This window comes from Rhinolophus sinicus, chromosome X, assembly GCF_036562045.2.
Source record: "Rhinolophus sinicus isolate RSC01 chromosome X, ASM3656204v1, whole genome shotgun sequence".
NCBI classification, from domain to species: domain Eukaryota; kingdom Metazoa; phylum Chordata; class Mammalia; order Chiroptera; family Rhinolophidae; genus Rhinolophus; species Rhinolophus sinicus.
Window position 1 is genome coordinate 68,919,667 of NC_133768.1, and position 18,272 is coordinate 68,937,938.

Genomic DNA, 18,272 nt, shown 5'->3' on the forward strand with positions numbered 1-18,272 from the left:
CATAGATTTTTCATATTACTTTATGAAGTTGTCTTTTAAATCAGAGAAAAAAATAGTTACAACAAAATACATTTATACTGTTTTTATGTTTACCTAAGTAGTTATTGCATGTATTTTAATTTCTTGTTGACAACTAGACATTTTAGATAATATATTATAGCAACCTTGGATACTGATCCTCTTCCCGGTGGTCGCTGTTGTTATTTTCTTGGTCATTTGTTTGTTGACTTGGTCAGACTAATTCTGTCAAGTCTATTTCCCCCCATCGTGTACACCTCCAGTATCTCAGCTCAGATCTTTTCCACTGTTTTCATCTTTTAGCCTGTTTACCTAGGTTTTGTCCCTGGGTTAGCATAAGTCACTTATTGGCCAAGTGTTGTGGTTAAGCTCTCTTAGCCAATTACATATTCACCCTTTATCATCGGATATGTGTGTAGCTTGGAGGCTGCTCTCACATTTCAGTGAGTTACATATTTTGCTCCTCCCCTATTCAGCCAGGGACTAGTAGCTTGTAGATTCCTTCTCTTATTGCTCCTGAAAGGGCATAGCCTTGGGCATTCACACATTCTTACAGACTGCCAAGGGTGACTGTGATTTTATTTTTAATCTTGGCTTTCTAGGATTCACCCCTGGGTCAGAGTAGCTTATGATTCAGTTAGTGCTTGGTCAGAGGTTGTGTTTAAGCTCCTTGTGCCAGTGAGGCTTTTGCCCTGTGTTTATGGGTCTGTGTGTGGTTTAGGGAATCCCTTCAAGCCTGTTCCATGCCTTTCTCTGATACTCCTAAGTGGATGCAGCATAGCATAAGTACACGGTTTTCTCCAACCCCCACAATTTTATATGATCCAAGGAGGGCTTTTATTGGTTGTCTTTTTTTCTGGTTATCTCTAATAAACTTGTGACAGTTCTGACATTGTTCTTGTATTAGTGCTACCAGCCTCCTCTTAAATACTCTCCATCCAAATCTGCATTGTTTTCGACAATGCCTTTAGCATGGAATTTTCTTCTACCTTTTAAAAATTAAGTCAGTCCTCTCAGGTAGAGCCACAGAGTTCTTCATCCTTATGTCCTGCCTTTCCTCCTGGGAATAACCCCTGAAGCACTGCAGGGACCTGCTTTTACCTGAGTGACACTCCTGCTCTATGAGATGATGTTTGGAAGAGGTGGTAGCTCCTGATCTTATTGGCTTGCCCCTCCTGGGATAGAAAAAAAATATTTGAAGAAATAATGTTGAAAGTCAAATTTACAGATTCAAGAAGCTCAATGAATCCCAAGCACAATAAACTCAAAGAAAACCATGGCTAGACACATCTTATCAAAGCTGCTGAAACTGAAAGTAAAGAAAAAACCTTGAAAGTAGCTAGAGGAAAACAGCACATTACCTATAGGGGAACAACAATTTGAAAGACCATGGTTTTCTTATCACAAACAATGAAGGCCAGAAGACAGTAGATCAACATCTTTAAAATGTGAAAGAAAAGAATTGCCAACCCATAATTCCATATACAGCAAAAATATCCTTCAGGAATGAAGACAAAATAAAAAATGTTCTCAGATGAAGGAAAACCAAGATAATTTGTTGCCAGCAGACTCGCTGTACAAGAAATGATAAAGAAACTCTTTGGGCTAAAGTGAAATACCAGTACCAGAGGGAAATATGGAATTCAGGAATGAAGGAGAAGCAATAAAAATTGTAAATATTAATATCTCGGTAAATGTAAAATACTTTCTCTTCTGTTCTTAAAAAACAAAACATTGTATTGGTTTTCTATCGCTGCTATACCAAATTGCCACAAACTCAATGGCTTAAAAGAAGACAAATTTATTATTTTATAGTTTTGGAAGTCAGAAGTCTAAAATGGGTTGACAGAGCTGTGTTGCCATGGATGCTGTAGTGGAGAATCCAGATCCTTGCCTTTTCCAGCTTCTAGAGGCTGCCTGCCTTCCTTGGCCCATCACCCACATCACTCTGACCTCTGATACTATAGTTACATCTTCTTAACTCTTATGCTTCTTCTGGTCCCTTAGAAGGACGCTGTGATTACATTGGGTCCACCCAGCCAATCTGGGGTAATCTCCCTATCTCAATACCTTTAACTTAATCACATAAGCAAAGTTTCTTTTGCAATATAAGGTAACAAAATCACAGGTTCCAATATGCAGATATTTTTGAAAGGGTCATTATTCTTCCTACCATAACAGTCATCAAGGATTCAACACTTTTTGTATAATTTAAAGTGTTCTAGAGCATAGAAAAAGGTGGAAAATACCCAATTAATTCTATAAGGCTTCATAAGACATATCAAAATAAAGAATATAACTAAAAAAAGTAAACCAGAGGTCAGTCTAACTTATAAACATACATGCAAAAGTCCAAACAAACTATTAGTAAATTAAATCTAACACTGTAGTAAAAGAATAGAATAGTGATAATGGTCCCTATTTTTTTGTGTGTGTGCTATCTTTGTTAGATTGGCATCAATGTTATGGAGGCTATGCGTGGGCTCAACAACATGGACTTCCACTCACCAAGGCTGATGTTGCACTAATAATGCTGAGTGCCCAACCCAACAACAAAATAAGATGATGATGATCCATTCAATACAATCAGGCATTATTCCCTGAGGGTACCAGTCACCCCCATGATGGTCAGGTTATTTATATAGGACACTCTTCATCATGGTGAGAACAAATTTTTTTCCTCATGGAAATAAATATATATTCCAAACACTTTTACCTTCTTTGCTCATAATACTGTCAGTGCCACCATCCATGGACTTCCAGAATGCCTTGATCATCATCAGGGTATCCTATACAACATTGTCTCTGACCAAGAAACTCATTTAAAGGTAGATGAAGTAGAATAATGGAGTCGTATCCAAAGATTCACTAGTCTTTATCACTTACTCCATCATGTAGAAGCAGCATGCCTGATAGAAAAGTAACTGACTTACTGAAGGCTTAGTTATGGAATCAACTGTTCCAGGTTGAGAGTGCTATACTACAAGAAAACAATAGCCACTTTAAAACTAGTGACCAATATATAGTGCTATTTCCCTTATAGGGAGGATACACAGGTCTGGGAATGATGGGGTGGAGGAGGGAGCAGCTCCTCTCATTATTATACCAATTAACCCAATAAAGAAAATTCTTTTGTCTCCACAACTTTGGGCTCAGCAGGTTTGGAGGTTCTATTCTTCCAAGGAAAAAATGCTTCCACCAGAGAATAAAGCCATAGTTCCATTAAATTAAAAACTGAAACTGCACTCTGGCCGTTTTGGTCTCCTCATGCTATGAACTGACAGGCAGAGAAAGGGGTTACTGTGAAGGCTGGAGTGACTGGATCCCATTACCAAGGGGAAATAAGGTTGCCGCTATACAATAAGAAAAAGAATTATGCTTGGAATTTTACTAACAATTGTCACCCTAATAAATTTAAAAAATAAATTAAAAAAAAAAAAGAATTATGCTTGGAGCACAGGGATAATCACTGGGGCACCTCTTGATACTCACTTGCCTAGTAGTCCTGGTTGATGGGAAAGTGCAGAAATCCAATAAATACAGCATTGAAGGTTAGGGTCACTGCATCAGGGTGAACTTTGACCAGTGAAGGGGAACATGAAATAGGTGGTGAGAGAATGAAATTATGATGATTGACTTTGGATTTATGACCAGCTACAAAAGGGAACTGTAGCAGCTAGGTGTATCTTTGTTGATAATTTATTATTTTTTTCTTCCTTTCTCTAATATATGAAAAATACTGGAGACAGTTGTTATAAGTTAGGTTTCAGATGAAGAGTATGGATTAGCATTACTCCATGACAGTAAAGTGGTTGATAGGACTTTTTGTCCCTGTCTCCCTGTTGGAGATGAGAATTTCTTCATTGGAATAAATGGCAAGAATGGTTGCTGAGTGGCAAAAGGGGTGGACTGTGTTGGTTATTGTTTATGTTGCTCCACATCCTGATCAACACCCTGCCCTCCTCTGTCTTATTCTTTGCCCCGGGAGGCTGACCCTTATGGATTGTATCCCCCAGGTTCCATTCTTGATTGCGGTCTCTTCGAGTTTGGACAAAACTTTGGAGTACAGAAGAGAGAAGACAAGGTATTTCTTCCCTGCGCCCTCCTTGATTTGGGCTGTTTTATTGAGTGACTGCCAATAGATATAAATATAAATAAATAAAATATATAAATATAAGTAAATGTATTGGCAGTGATGAGCCAAGACTTTAGTTCCTTCCAGAAGGCCCCTCCTCCATGGCTCTAGCTCTCACTAGGCCCTAGTAATACTATTTCTTCCTTTTGCCCTTTTAGACCTGGGGTAACAGCTTCATGCTATTGCTAGTCTTTGGTTACCTCAGAATTCCCTGTTTGGTTTCTCAGCCTTGCATATACCTCTTTGAGTAGTCTCTATATTCAAGTCTCTTAAACCAGCTGAGTTAGATTATTTTTTTCTGCTGGGACTTTGACCACTAAAGATGTAAGGTGCAGAACTATTGCAGCTATTTTGGTTCCATCAGAGTGGCCAGTCTGAAGATGAAGTTTGTACGTAAAGAAGGTCACAGCAGAGAGAATCAGAGAAAAAAAATGAAGCTGGAATCTTAATCAAATTATACTTGAAGCCAGATATCTTTTGGATACAACTTACTGGAGTAAGAATAGGTGGATACTTCTTTCATATGATCAAAATATACAAATTTCTAAAAAGAAGTCCTTTATTCTTGAGAGACAAACACTAGAAGCATTCCCATAAAAATCAGGAAAAAGACAAAGACATCAGTTTTTCCATAATTATTTAACATTGTTGTGGAACCACTAGTTAATGCAATTATCTAAAAGAAGGAAATGTGATATTAATATTGGAAAGGAAGAGACAAGATTAGCTAAGAGAATCAACTAAAAACTATTTAAAACTACAAACTTCATAAACAAGCTGGTTATACAATCAATATGCAAAAACCAATCACTTTTATATATAAAACCAATTAACAAAAAGTGTAATAAAAAGAAGATATTCAACTTACAGTAGCCATGGGAAAAGATAAGCTACTTAAATATTAATTTAAAGAAATCTGCAAGACGTATTCATTCATTCAACAAACACTTATTAATACCTTACAATGTGTCAGGCAATGTGCTAGGAGTATTTCTTTAATTTAGAAATTCTGCTGAGTAAAATAAATGCAGAGAAACAGTAACTAGAAAAAGAATGGGTTCTTGGATGGAAATACATTCTTTTTTCCCCAGCTGTACTGAGGTATAATTGACATATTGTGTAAGTTTAAGGTGTACAATGTGATGATTTCATACACATATATATTATGAGATGCTTATTACAGTAAGGTTAGTTAACACATCCATCATATCACATAATTAACATTTTTTGTGTAGTTGTGGTGAGAAAATTTAAGATTTGCTCTCTTAGCAACTTTCAAGTATACAATACAGTGCTGTTAACTCTAGTCACCATGCTGTACATTAGCTCCCCAGAACTACTTATTCATCTCATCTTATAACTGGAAATTTGTACCCTTTGGCCAATCTCTCTCTCCCCCCCCATATATACATATATACATACACACACATACATATATACATACACATACATATACGTATATATATAAATATAAATATAAATATAAATATATATATATATATATATATATATATATATATATATATACTTACATATATATACATATATATAGAGGGGGGGGAGAGAGAGATCTATATATCTGTATATCTCTCAGTGGACACTTAGGTAGTGTCCATGTATTAGATATTTTGAATAATGCCACAATGACCATGGGGGTGTAGATATCTCTTTGTGATCGTGTTTTCATTTCCTTTGGATATATACCCAGAAGTGGGATTGCTGTATCATATGGTATTAACAGTTCTATTTTTAATTTTTTGAGGAACCTCCATACTCTTCCATAGTGGCTGCAACAATTTACATTAAAAAAAATTATCAGAGTTAGGAAAGACAGGGCCCCTCACCTGTTCCATTATGTATTTTATTTATTTATTTATTTATTTATTTATTTATTTATTTATTTATTTTAGGAGAGCGCAGCTCATAGTGGCCCTTGTGAGGATCGAACCAGCAACCTTGGTGTTACTAGCATCATGCTCTAACTAACTGAGCTAACCGGCCGCCCCAACAATTTACATTTTCATCAATCGTGCACAAGTGTTCCCTTTTTCCAAATCCTGGACAACACTTATCTCTTGTCTTTTTGACAATAGCCATTCTAATGGGTGTGAGGTGGTAAGATGTTCTTGTAAAGATACCTCAATTAACTTATAAATTAAATGTAATTTAAATTGAAATAAAAACAAGATTTTTAGGGGAATTTAACAAAACAATACATTTTATCTCTAAATAAACACATGTGAATAGGCACATTGTGGAATTATGAAAAAAGAGAGTAATTAGAGAAACCTTACCCTCCCAGATATTAAAACCTATTATGAAGATACTATAATTAAAACAACTTAGTACATAAAAAGAAATAAAAATAACAGATTAAAGGAAAAGAATAGAGACTCGAGAACTCGATCCAAATATGTGTGAATATTTAGCTTATGATAAAGGTTAGGCATTTTAAATCCCTAGATGGATTATTTGATAAGTGCATTAGGATAATTAGCTAACTATTTGGAAAAAATAATTCCATATGCTCAATAAAGCTGGAAAAATATATTCATAATAACAATGAAATACTAGTTGCATTTTTCACTATGTTGACATTTATACAAATGGTACAACAGCAATGGTGGGTAAAAATGCTGGTGCCTTACTAATAATAAAGACAATGACACACACATATTCCACATGGACCAAAAATTTATTTAAAAACACACGTAAAAATTAGAAGAAAATGCAGGCCTTTCTAAGCAGTACACAAAACCCAAAAAGTGTAGAGAAAGAACTGATAAATTTTACATCATAATGATTAAAATTTCTATGTAGCAGAAATCCAAAGAAGATTATAAATTTGGAAAATATAGACAACACTTATGACAGTCAAAGAGCTCATTTCCTTAATTTACAGAAAATTCTTATATATTAATAGGGGAAAGATAAAAACCCTAGTGGAAAATGGGAAAAGGCAGTTCACAGAAAGAGAAATACAAATGGTTAATAAACCTATGAGAAGATGCTTAATCTCACTTATAATTAAAGAAATCCAAACATTTTGGAGCACAACAAAACGAGCAAATGTAAAGAGTAAAGTCTTAACATTTGCAATAACATGAATGGACCTAGAGGGCATTATGCTAAGTGAAATAAGTCAGACAGAGAAAGACAAATACCATATGATTTCATTTACATGTACAATCTAAAGAACAAAATAAATAAATAATCAAAGCAGAAACAAACTCATAGATCCAGAGAACAAACTGATGGTTTGCCAGATGGGAGGGGTTTGGGGGCCTGGGTGGAAAAGGTGAAGGGATTAAGAAGTTAAAATTGGTAGTTATTAGGTTGGTACAAAAATTGCGGTTTAAAAGGTTAAAAATAATTGCAAAAACCGCGACTACTTTTGCACCACCTAATACAAAATAGTCACAGGGATGTAGAGTACAGCGTAGGGAATATAATCAATAAATTTGTAATAACTATGTATAGTGCCAGGTGGATACTAGACTTATTGGGGGGATCACTTTGTGAATTATATAAATGTCTAACCACTATGCTGCACACCTGAAACTAATATAATATTGAATGTCAACTGTTATTGAAAAATTAAATTTAAAAAGAGATGGCATATAAGCTTTAACAGCCTTATCTGTATGGGTGGGGTCTCATATTCTTATGGAAACCCCCTACATACATATGTAATAAATTTGGTCAATTTCTCCTGTTAATCTGTCTCATGTTAATTTAGTTATTAGTCCAGCCAGAAGAACTTAAAAGGGTAGGAGGGAAAAGAAAAATTAGTTTTCCTCCCCCACAGTATAAACTGGGGGTATTTCGGAGTGGATATTATTGGCCATGTTTTCTTTTTATACTTTTCTGTATTAAGAAACCCTTATAAGTGTAATAAACCAGTTGATGAACTAAAAAAATGATATATGTGTATACACACTCACATATAATGTATCTACATATGTATTTTTCGTTGTTGGTATACATAAATCAACAAAACCTGGAAAGAGTCAACTGAAAACTTAGCAGTGGTTTTCAAAAGATTTATCATTGGATTGAGGTAGATGTGGTATCACGGTGGTTATCAGAAGGGTGAATTTTTATTTTCTGCTTCTCTCTTTTCCTGGTTAACACCTGCTTTCCTTTATTTCAGCTCAAAATTTCACTCCCTCTCTCCCCTCAAGGAAGCCTTCCTTGATCTTCCTTGATCCCCCGATTCTGTCACTTCTTTTACTATATTAACAGTGTTCTTTTCCTTCACAGTATTTTTCTCAGTTTGTATGTGTATGTGATTATTTCATTAAGGTCTTGTTTCCACTATGAGAGCAGTCAGTGTCTGTTTTTGCTCACCAATATATTCACAACCAGCATAGGACTTACAGCAACTCTCTCTCATCACCTCCCACTCCTAATATTATGATGTGGACAACTGAATTTTTCTCAGTCTTATCCCCTGCCCCCAATCACACAAACACAGATGAACACATCAGAAGCAAACACCAAATGTCACACTAATGGGTGAAATAGTAAGGATGTTCCCATTTACTTCAAGAACAAGATCAGGAGGCCCTCAATCACTACTATTATTCAACATAGTTCTGGTCGATGCAGTACATCCAGAAAGTGAAAGAATAAAAGACATAAATATTGGAAAAAAGAAATAAAATATAATTTGCAGATGATTAGGTATGCATACCTAGGAAAACCAAAGGTATCAACTGAAAAACTATTAGAAAAATTAAGAAAGGTCACTAAAAACATCATAAATATTTTTCCTTAGACAAGCAGTAACCTGGTAGAAAATATAATCATAAAAGAAATGTCATCCACATAAGCAACAAAAGAATAAAATACCTAGGAAAAAACTTAAGAAGTAAGGAGTATGACTTATCTGAAGAAACAAAATTTATTGAATATCATAAATGTCAGCATGGATAGACTCAATTTTTAAAGATGTCAGTTCTCAAGTTAAAGTGCTTATTCATTGCACTTTATGTTACTGAATGTCAACTATTTTGTTTTGTAAACTTGTTCAACTTGGAACTTGACACACATGCATACGTGGACTTTTTGTATTTGCATGAAAAAAGGTGGAAATTGTTAAAGCAGGGTGGTAGTGGAAGAGGCTTCCTAGGGCACTTTCACATTCACTTTACACATTTCTGCATTGTTTGCACACTTAAAAAAATAAGGAATGTGTATAACCAGAGAGAGAGAGAGAGAGAGAGAGAGAGAGAGAGAGAAACTGATTCATTTCTATTGAGGGGATATATCTTTTTTTTTCTAGGCTAGTAGTTCTTAGTTATTTTAAGTCATAGATGCTTGATGAGAGCTATGACTCCTTTCCCCACTAAAATGAACATATATACGTGCATAACTTTTGTACAACTTAAGTTAGAGAACAGCGGTGGCCAATTGAGAATGCCTACTCTAAATTAAGCAAGTATGGTTAGGGGGAGAGTCCCTTGGGCCTGGGCATCCCCAGTGCTGATTGAGGGGGCAGCAAAGCGGGCATAGGCTTCAGGCCCTGATCCTGCAGCAAGGCTAGGTTCTCCCTGGGTGCGCTATGGTGAGCAGGCCAGAGGTGAGGAGGCTGCACCAGGCTGCACCTCTCAAGCCAGGTGGTAGCCACAAACAGTGTTAGGAGCAATGTTAACTTGAGCGCCGAGGGATGAGGGCAGAGCAGGCGGACCTGGGTGCTTCCCCCAGCTATCACTTCTCCAGGCTTCATGGAAACCCACAGCTGCAGGGGTAGGTGGGAACAGCAAACCCTTCTATGCATCCCTGAGTTACCTCTGTGGGAATTGGGAGGCGGGAGGGAGGGAAGAAGCCACAGGCACCTATTCAGGTTAGTCACATGACTAAAGGTGGCATTTACCACCTTGGTCACCCGTCCATGTATACCTTTGGAGTGAGCCAACAGTCAGATGCCTGACTGCAGGCAATGAGAGGCTTTGGCATATGGGAGGGGGTAGAGGGGCAGCGCTTTCCTCCCTCCCCTCTGGACAAGGCAGAGAGGATGGGACCGTTTCTACATCCCTCACACACTCAGCTGCCTCTACCTTAGTAGACTTGAATCTAATCCAGGGGCAGAACAGCCATCAAATAAGAAGAGGTTCACACAGCAGTTAACCAAGACTTTGGGACATTAAATACATGTCTTTTTAAAAACAAACGAAACTGGATTATGTTGCTTTTATTTTATCAAATTGCAAGTTAATTCAAAAGCAGAAAAAGTAATAGATCACTTGCATAAAATGGCCAAGATTAAATGACTAGTCATCTCTTTGAGAACTAATACATAAATCATGTGAAAAATTCCAGTTATAAATATTAAAACAGGTCAGTATTTTTCGAAAGTTTCTGTTTGGCTATAACCAGTAGAAACATTTTCTTTGTGTTATAAATAAATATAATGAAATTAATGAGACGTTTTGGGTTTTTCTCTCCCCCTTAAATTCTTCTTCACTCTAATGGCATTTTATTTTCTTAATATAAAAGTAATGTATTATGATTTTAAAAAAATGAACAGAAAAGTTTAAGGACGTAAGACACTCCCACTACCTGTATCCTATTCTGAGATCTTTCCTCCCATTTCTATAGGGATGCAGGGGAAATACTGTACCTTCATGACTGGTGGTTGGTGAAGGGAGACACGGTTGGACAGGGATAAGGGAAACAAACTATTCCTCAAAGAGGAAGAAAAGACCAATGGACATGGGAGCAGATGTGGTTTCTCCCTGTAAGTAAAGAAAGGCAAATTCCAATCACAAGGAGAAGCTATCCCCGATTTCTGGGATTGGCAGAGGAAAATGAGTGGCAGGACCTGATGTGGTGAGGAAGGAAATTGGTGGGTCAGCTCCAGCCGCACTGCTGGTGGGAGTGGTAATTGGGGTCCTGAGCTCACCAGTGACGTGGCCCTCACGTGAGTAGAAGCGACGTGTGCAGACGCCCTTCTAATCCTGTTCTTCGTTTGGTCCGGTTGCCATCTGCCTATTGCCCCAAGGGCGGGCGGGCCTGTGGCCAGGGAAGGAGGAGGAGGTAAACTGTCCGGATCCCAGCAGGTCTGTGTGTGGAATGGGCGCTGCCTGGGAGATCCCTGAAGTGCAGGTAGTGGAGGGTGGAGACAGAAGAGGGATAAGGCCTTCTTTCTCCACACACTTGGATTATCCCCTGCCCTTCCAAGAACGAAAATGGTGGACACTGGGGGCTGTATTCCAGGGGAGACCCCAGATCAGGAGGGGAGAAACCTTTGGCATCCAGGGCTTTGAATCAGGGAGGGCAGTTTGTTTGGATTCCTGCACTGTGTGCTGGTCCATCTACCAAGCCAGAATTTGGGGGCTGCCCGTATGTCATTCCGCTTGTCTTTCAGTAGAGCGCTGTACCACTCGGAGCAGAGGATCTGCCCTGAATCCCTGCATGTCAGTGTAAAAGGGGGATTGCCCCGTGGCCCCGAGAAGGGCGGGGATGGCTGAAGTCCTTACCTTAACTTGGGCCCATCAATGACTCTCCAGCTAGCTCCCTGCTATTTTATGTAGGAAAAAGGATGTGACACCGCCTCCAAAAAAAGTTGTCATTGGGGGTGGGACTGCGTCGGGGAGAGGGATCGAAGAAATCTTTTGGTCTTTATCTCCTCTAGTTTTCCGTAGTCCCTCGCCCCGCCCCCCCTCATTCCAGTTGTTCCAAAGGGGTGTGGTTTTTGCTGGGAAAATGGCCGACCGCTGTGAGTGGGGGATAGGGGTTGGGGGGAAGGGATGGGAACGGGTGGACGTCTTGTAGGAAGAGGACTGATGTCCGCGGAGTCCTGAGAAGTGGAGATAGGGTGAGAGACCAAAAGGTAAAATCCGTTCGACCACCAGGACCTTGAATTCGGAAAAGCTGGTATTGGGACTCTCTGAAGTGCTGTTCTGTCCGCCCAGCCATCCGCCTCTGCCTAGTCGCCTGTCAGTGTCTGCGGATCTTGCGCCGGAAGGCCAATCCGACCCGAAAGCAGGAAGAAGAGGAACACTATCCAGAAACAAGTAGGTCAGAGTGAGGGTGCTGGCACTATTGGAGACCCCTGGGGTGGAGAATGCTGGAGACTGCAAACTCGAATAGGCCCGTGGACCTCCTTCGCATCCCCCTTCCTCCCCTCCTCTCTACACCATTTCGGAGCTTACAAAAGAAAGTTCTCTGCAGGTACAAGACAGGGAAAGAAGTGGCTGGGAGGAGGAGGGTGTCATGAGAGTACTGGGTGGGGGTAGGGAGGACCTTGCTCCAAATTACTCTTCGGGGTACAGTGTCCTTGGTATTGATCCGTCCATCAAGCACTCAGTCCCAGAGTGGAAGCGGAAACGGAGATGTGGGACGAAGGAAATTCCTCCGGAGCAGGGGAAGTTAGTATAATGGGTGGGGGAGGAGTGGCCTGGTATCTCTGAGATGGTGGAGGTGGCGGAGGCAAGGGTGGAGTTGGAGACCTTTGTGCATTTTACGCCAGTCTGGCTAGCTTCTAGACACTCTCACTGCACCACCATTGGTTTTGTTACAGGGAAGGGGATGTGGTGTCACCTTCGGAGGAAGTGATTTTCCGGGTGTGGGGGTGGGATGGAGGATTAAAGGAGATCCAAGGAGGAGTAGGGGGGAAATAATGAATTTCAAAACCGCAGCGCTGTGAGGTGAGGAGTATAACGAAGATGGGAAATATTGGGCTATGCGGGACTAGGGCCAAAGATTTGGGAGAGGAGCGTGTGTCCAGCACCTGGTGAGATCCATCTATCCCTTGAGCTCTCAGCATCCTCCTCCCCACCCGTTTTGTATGCAGGTTTGCAGGATACAGTGCACTTCCCAGCAAGAAAGAAAAGAAACTGTCTGGACCTGTGGGGGTGTATGTGGGGGTGCCACTGGCCCCAGGACATTTGGAGGGGCAGTAGAGGTAGGGAACTGATTAGATACCTTAAATTGAACGAACTGGGGTGAGGTGGTTGAACATGAGGTTGGAGAATCTGGAGGTGTGGAAAATTTTCAAAATTACCTTGCTGATGGAAGAAAGGAATCAATGATCTAGCTCTGAGTCCCTGCCATGTCCCATCCTGTTTGCTGGTCAGTCTGTCTTTTGGTCCATAGTTTAGTCTGTCTGCATGCACAGGTACAAAGAAGGAGACTGCAGCCTGAAATCTTTCCTTCTTTCCTAGGTCCCACTGTATCTGCATCTGTTGCAGAGCCTGCCAGCTATAACTAAAGACTCCACTCCTGACGTGGGAGCACTCCTCTGGGCCAGAGCAAGCTCTCTCTGCCCCTGTTAAGAATTCATCTCAGACATTCGCCCCAGTATGGGTCGTACTCGGGAAGCTGGCTGTGTGGCTGCTGGTGTGGTGATCGGGGCTGGCGCTTGCTACTGCGTGTACAGACTGACCTGGGGAAGGGATGAGAGCGAGAAAATGTGGGCCGAAGACGATGATGACGATGAGGAGGAATCTAGTGATATTGCAGAGACTGGAGTCCAGACTGGGAAAGGAACTAATGCTGGGATGGGGGCTGGAACTAGACTTCAGGGTGACTCAAAGACCAAGACTGAGGTGGGTGTGGAACTCAAGAGTGGTCCAGATGTAAAGGTGGAGGTCCACTCATGGTCCCAGAGTGGAGGTAGCCTAGAAGCCAAGGCCAAGGCCCTTTTTAGTACCCTGAAGGAACAGGCAAGTGCAAAGGCTGGCAAAGGGGCCAGGTTGGGTACCATATCTGGGACCAGAACCCTTGCACCAAGTTTACCCTGCCCAGGAGGTAGAGGTGGAGGCTGCCATCCCACCAGGAGTGGAGCTAGGGCTGGAAGCAAGGCAAGTGGAAAGTCCAAGGGAAGGACCCGAGCTAAGAGCACCAGGACTCCAGCTACAGCATGGCCTGTTCGCAGGGGCAAGTTCAACTTTCCCTATAAAATTGATGATATTCTAGGTACTGCAGACCTTCAAAAGGTCCTTAATATCTTGGAAAGAACAAATGATCCTTTTATTCAGGAAGTAGCCTTGGTCACTCTGGGTAACAACGCAGCATATTCATTTAACCAAAATGCCATTCGGGAATTGGGTGGTCTCCCAATTATTGCAAAACTGATAAAAACAAAAGATCCCATTATTAGGGAAAAGGCTTATAATGCCCTTAATAACTTGAGTGTGAATGCTGAAAATCAGGGCAAGATTAAGACATATATCAGTCAAGTGTGTGATGACACCATGATCTGTCGCTTGGACTCAGCTGTGCAGATGGCTGGACTAAGACTGTTAACTAACATGACTGTGACTAATCATTACCAACATTTGCTTTCCTATTCTTTTCCAGACTTTTTTGCTTTGTTATTCCTGGGAAATTACTTCACCAAGATTCAGATTATGAAACTAATTATAAACTTTACTGAAAACCCAGCCATGACAAGAGAGCTGGTCAGTTGTAAAGTACCATCAGAATTGATTTCCCTCTTTAATAAAGAATGGGACAGAGAGATTCTTCTTAATATCCTAACCCTATTTGAGAATATAAATGACAACATAAAAAATGAAGGGCTTGCATCATCCAGGAAAGAATTCAGCAGAAGTTCACTTTTTTTCTTATTTAAAGAATCTGGTGTGTGTGTGAAGAAAATCAAAGCATTAGCAAATCACAGTGATCTGGTTGTGAAAGTAAAAGTCCTAAAAGTATTGACCAAACTCTAATTGGGGGTCTGTCCCAAACAATAATGAGGTATTTTTTTAATTTGCACTTGGGAATAGTGCATTTTGTAAATTATTTCTTTTTCACTGTGCTTATATGACAAAGAGATACTTTCAGCTGCTATTTTGGAATAATGAATATCACAGATCACCAACAGTGATGCTGGTTGTGATGGTTGGTTTTAGTCTGGACCACTTTAAGGATGTCAAGTGAATACTAGAACTTGTACAAAGAAAGCACTTACTGATTCCATCTTGCTACCTAGATTGAGATATTTTTACTATTTACATAAACTGACAGCAAACTAATGAATAAGCTACACTTTTGTATTGGTTTACATTTGTTAATCTTAGACTTGTGTTTCATCAATAAAGCCGTGTGTTTTAACCAGTAAACAAAAACAAATTTATCATGTTATTGAATTTATGATCTATTTGGGAAGGAAAGATGTGTGGAAATGAAAAGATACTAACAAAACCAGGAGCCTCTGATCACGGCCAGCTGATTCCTACTATTGCTTAGAGATGGCAAAAACTTCTATAGGCAACAGTGTTCAGAGAAAGTTTTACAGAGGAGGGGCACTTAAGTAAGCTGGGCTTGAAGGATGGGTTAAAAACAGGGCACAAGGGCATTGGAGGAAGAAAGAGTGGTGGGAAGAAAGGCATGGAGGTGGGAATCCTGCTCCAGAGAGGAGGCTGACCTGCCTGGAGTGCAAAGTGTGGGAAGGAGAGTGATGGGAAATACAGTCCAGCATTTGGGGTGTGTCCCATTCATGGAGGATCCCTGATTGCTAAACTGAGGTGCCTGCATATTACTCCATCCACCCCTGGAAGACACCAAAACCTTTCGTAACCACAGGAATGACAGGATGAAAGGAAAACGATACAGCTGATTTGTGTGCAAGATGGGTCAGAGTTGGGGATGGCCACTGGAGATTGGAACACTGGTTAGGAAGTTATTACCATCGTCCAAGTGCAAGATGATAAAGGCGTGAAATTTCACTGCTGATCATGGGAATGGTAAGGAAGGAAGTGAGAGACCCTTTGAATGAAGAAATGTTGGAATCCATTCTGGGGGCATACGGAGAGGGACAGTTTTATTTTAGAGTTCTGAGGGCATTTGATAGGAAAACATCCTCTTTCTTGGCCAACTCTGGTATCTATGTAAGTGAATACACTAGTTACTATTTGGAAATAAGAAAATATAATAGAAGAAAGAATAATTTTCAGCACTTCTATCAGATTTCTTTTATAAGGCCGGCTGGGCCAGGATCTTTATGGAACCATCAAGAGGGCTGTTGGCATCCATACTGGAGAAGATCCACCTCTCTCCCACCCCAGAGTGTGGTGAGGGGGGCGCACTCCAACTGTGCTGGTGGGAGCATACACTGGTGCAAGGCCCATTTGGACACATGTTTTAGCAGCCTTTAAGATGCGCATGCTCTTTGACCCAGTAATTCCACTTGTAGAAATTTATCCTGAGGAAATAATCAAATAATTAGCTTGTACAAGGCTTCAGATCATTTTGAAGAGTGAAAAATTGTGAATGACCCAAATGTTTCAAAATAGGCACCTGGCTAAACAATTTAGGGTATGTCTACACATTGAAACATTATGCAGCTCTTAGAAATGTTGATGGGCATCTATACTTATTTACTTGGAAAAATTCAGCATATAATGTTAAGTGGAAAAGCCAGTTACATGCTTGTATACCTAGATAGTATATTTCATTTTTGAGAAATATAAAATATTTACATGTATTAAAACTTCTGAAAGACTATATGTCAAAGTAAGAATAGTTATGAGTAATACAATAATGCATGAATTTAATATTATCATCTTTTCCCTCATCTGTATTTTCTTATCTGTAATATATGTTGATTATTTTTGTGTAATTGCTGGGAAAAAATGTTTGATGCAAGCTAGGCTGGAAATTAAGGAGGTGATAGAATGGGAAAATAGGCAGGGTTTATATACATTTGTTTGGAGCACATAGTATGTGAAAAAATATTTAGACCAAAAAGGGAGCTGTGTTAATATGATAGATGAGTTGTCAACATGTGGATATTAGGTTGGTGGAAAAGTAATTGTGGTTTTTGCAATTAGTTTTAACCTTTTAAACTGCAATTACTTTTGCACCATCCTAATACATTCGCATGACTATTTGAAATACCAATTTGTATTTCTTAATCCCTTCACCTTTTCACCCTGCCCCCAAAGCCCCTCCCATCTCTCATCTCAATAGATCTAGTACCCATCTGACACCATACATAGTTACTATAATATTATTGACTATATTCTTTATGCTATACTCTACATCTTCATGACTACTGTGGAACAACCCTTTTCCCTTTTTCACCTACACCCAACCCCCTTTCATCTGGCAATGATCAAAATGTTCTCTGTATCTATGAGTTTTTTTCTGTTTCATTTATTTTGTTCTTTAGATTCCACTTTTAAGTGAAATCATATGACATTTGTCTTTTGCTGTCTGACTTACTATACTCAGGACAATCCATATTGCTGCAGATGGCAAGATTTTGTTCTTTCTTATGGCTGAGTAATATTCCATTATATATATGTACCACCTGTTTTTTACCCATTTATCCATTTAAGGACACCCAGGTTGGGTTCATATCTTGGCTTATGTAAATAATGCTGCAATGAACATATGGATGAGCATGTCCTCTCGAAGTAGCATTTTGGGTTTGTTCAGATAAATACCCAGAAGTGGGATTGCTAGGTCTTTTTTGTCTCGTTATAGTCTTTGTTTTAAAGTCTATTTTGTCTGGTATAAGTATTGCCACCCCATCATTTTCTATTCTGTTTGTTTGTTTCCATTTTCATGAAATACCTTTTTCCATCTCTTTACTTACAGTCTGTGTATATCTTTTGATCTGAAGCGAGTCTCTTGTAAGCAGTATATCTAAGGGTGTGGTTTTCTTATCCACTCAGCTCCCCTACCTTTTCATTGGAGCATTTAATTCATTTACATTGAAAGTAATTGTTGGTAGGTATGTAATTATTGCCATTCATATTTCTGATTTTTTTTCCATCTTAAAGAGTCCCTCTAAGATTCCTTGTAATACTGGTTTGGTGGTGATGAACTCCTTTATTTTTTTTTCTTGTCTGGGAAGCTCTTTATCTGTCATTTGATTCTAAATGACAGGTTTGCTGGGTAGAGTAATATTGGTTGCAGTTCCTTGCTTTTCATCGTGTTGAATATTTTGTGCCAGTCCCTTCTGGCCTGCAAAGTTTCTGTTGAGAAATCCGCTGATAGTCATATGGGAGCTCTCCTGTAGGTAGCTAATTGCTTTTCTCTTGCTACTTTTAAGATTCTTTCTTTGTCTTTAATCTTTGGCATTTTAATTATCATGCATCTTGATGTGGGCCTCTTTGGGTTCATCTTGTTTGGGACTCTCTGTGCTTCCTGAGCTTGTATA

At 39.6% G+C, this 18,272-nt stretch overlaps 2 protein-coding genes across 9 annotated transcripts in view; both read left to right on the forward strand.

The window, feature by feature from the left end:
* ARMCX4 (armadillo repeat containing X-linked 4) overlaps positions 1-10,608 on the forward strand; it is a 34,646-nt gene extending 24,038 nt beyond the window's left edge. Inside the window, exons 8-9 of one of the 3 annotated variants that reach the window (XR_012493464.1) lie at positions 4,035-4,102; positions 6,064-10,608. The gene's annotated coding sequence lies outside the window, so the exon portion shown is untranslated. The remainder of the gene's footprint in view (positions 1-4,034; positions 4,103-6,063) is intronic. The other 2 variants (XR_012493463.1, XR_012493465.1) reach the window with 2 other exon arrangements.
* Positions 10,609-11,059: 451 nt separating this feature from the next.
* ARMCX1 (armadillo repeat containing X-linked 1) lies at positions 11,060-15,235 on the forward strand. Of its 6 annotated transcripts, none has more exons than XM_019716643.2 (4): positions 11,060-11,194; positions 12,013-12,174; positions 12,954-13,064; positions 13,324-15,235. In XM_019716643.2, exon 4 carries the CDS (start codon positions 13,462-13,464, stop codon positions 14,830-14,832), a length of 1,371 nt encoding a protein of 456 aa, XP_019572202.2. In that variant the 5' UTR covers positions 11,060-11,194; positions 12,013-12,174; positions 12,954-13,064; positions 13,324-13,461; the 3' UTR covers positions 14,833-15,235. The 6 variants fall into 6 exon arrangements, with proteins under 6 accessions (XP_019572202.2, XP_019572200.2, XP_019572204.2 ...); XM_019716641.2 differs by having other exon boundaries at positions 11,062-11,217; XM_019716645.2 differs by having other exon boundaries at positions 11,062-11,217; positions 12,073-12,174.
* The last annotated feature ends 3,037 nt before the right edge of the window (positions 15,236-18,272 follow it).

Bases quoted from the DNA above. Each gene is read 5' to 3' on its own strand.
- ARMCX1 (XM_019716643.2), top strand. From the start codon at position 13,462: ATGGGTCGTACTCGGGAAGCTGGCTGTGTGGCTGCTGGTGTGGTGATC.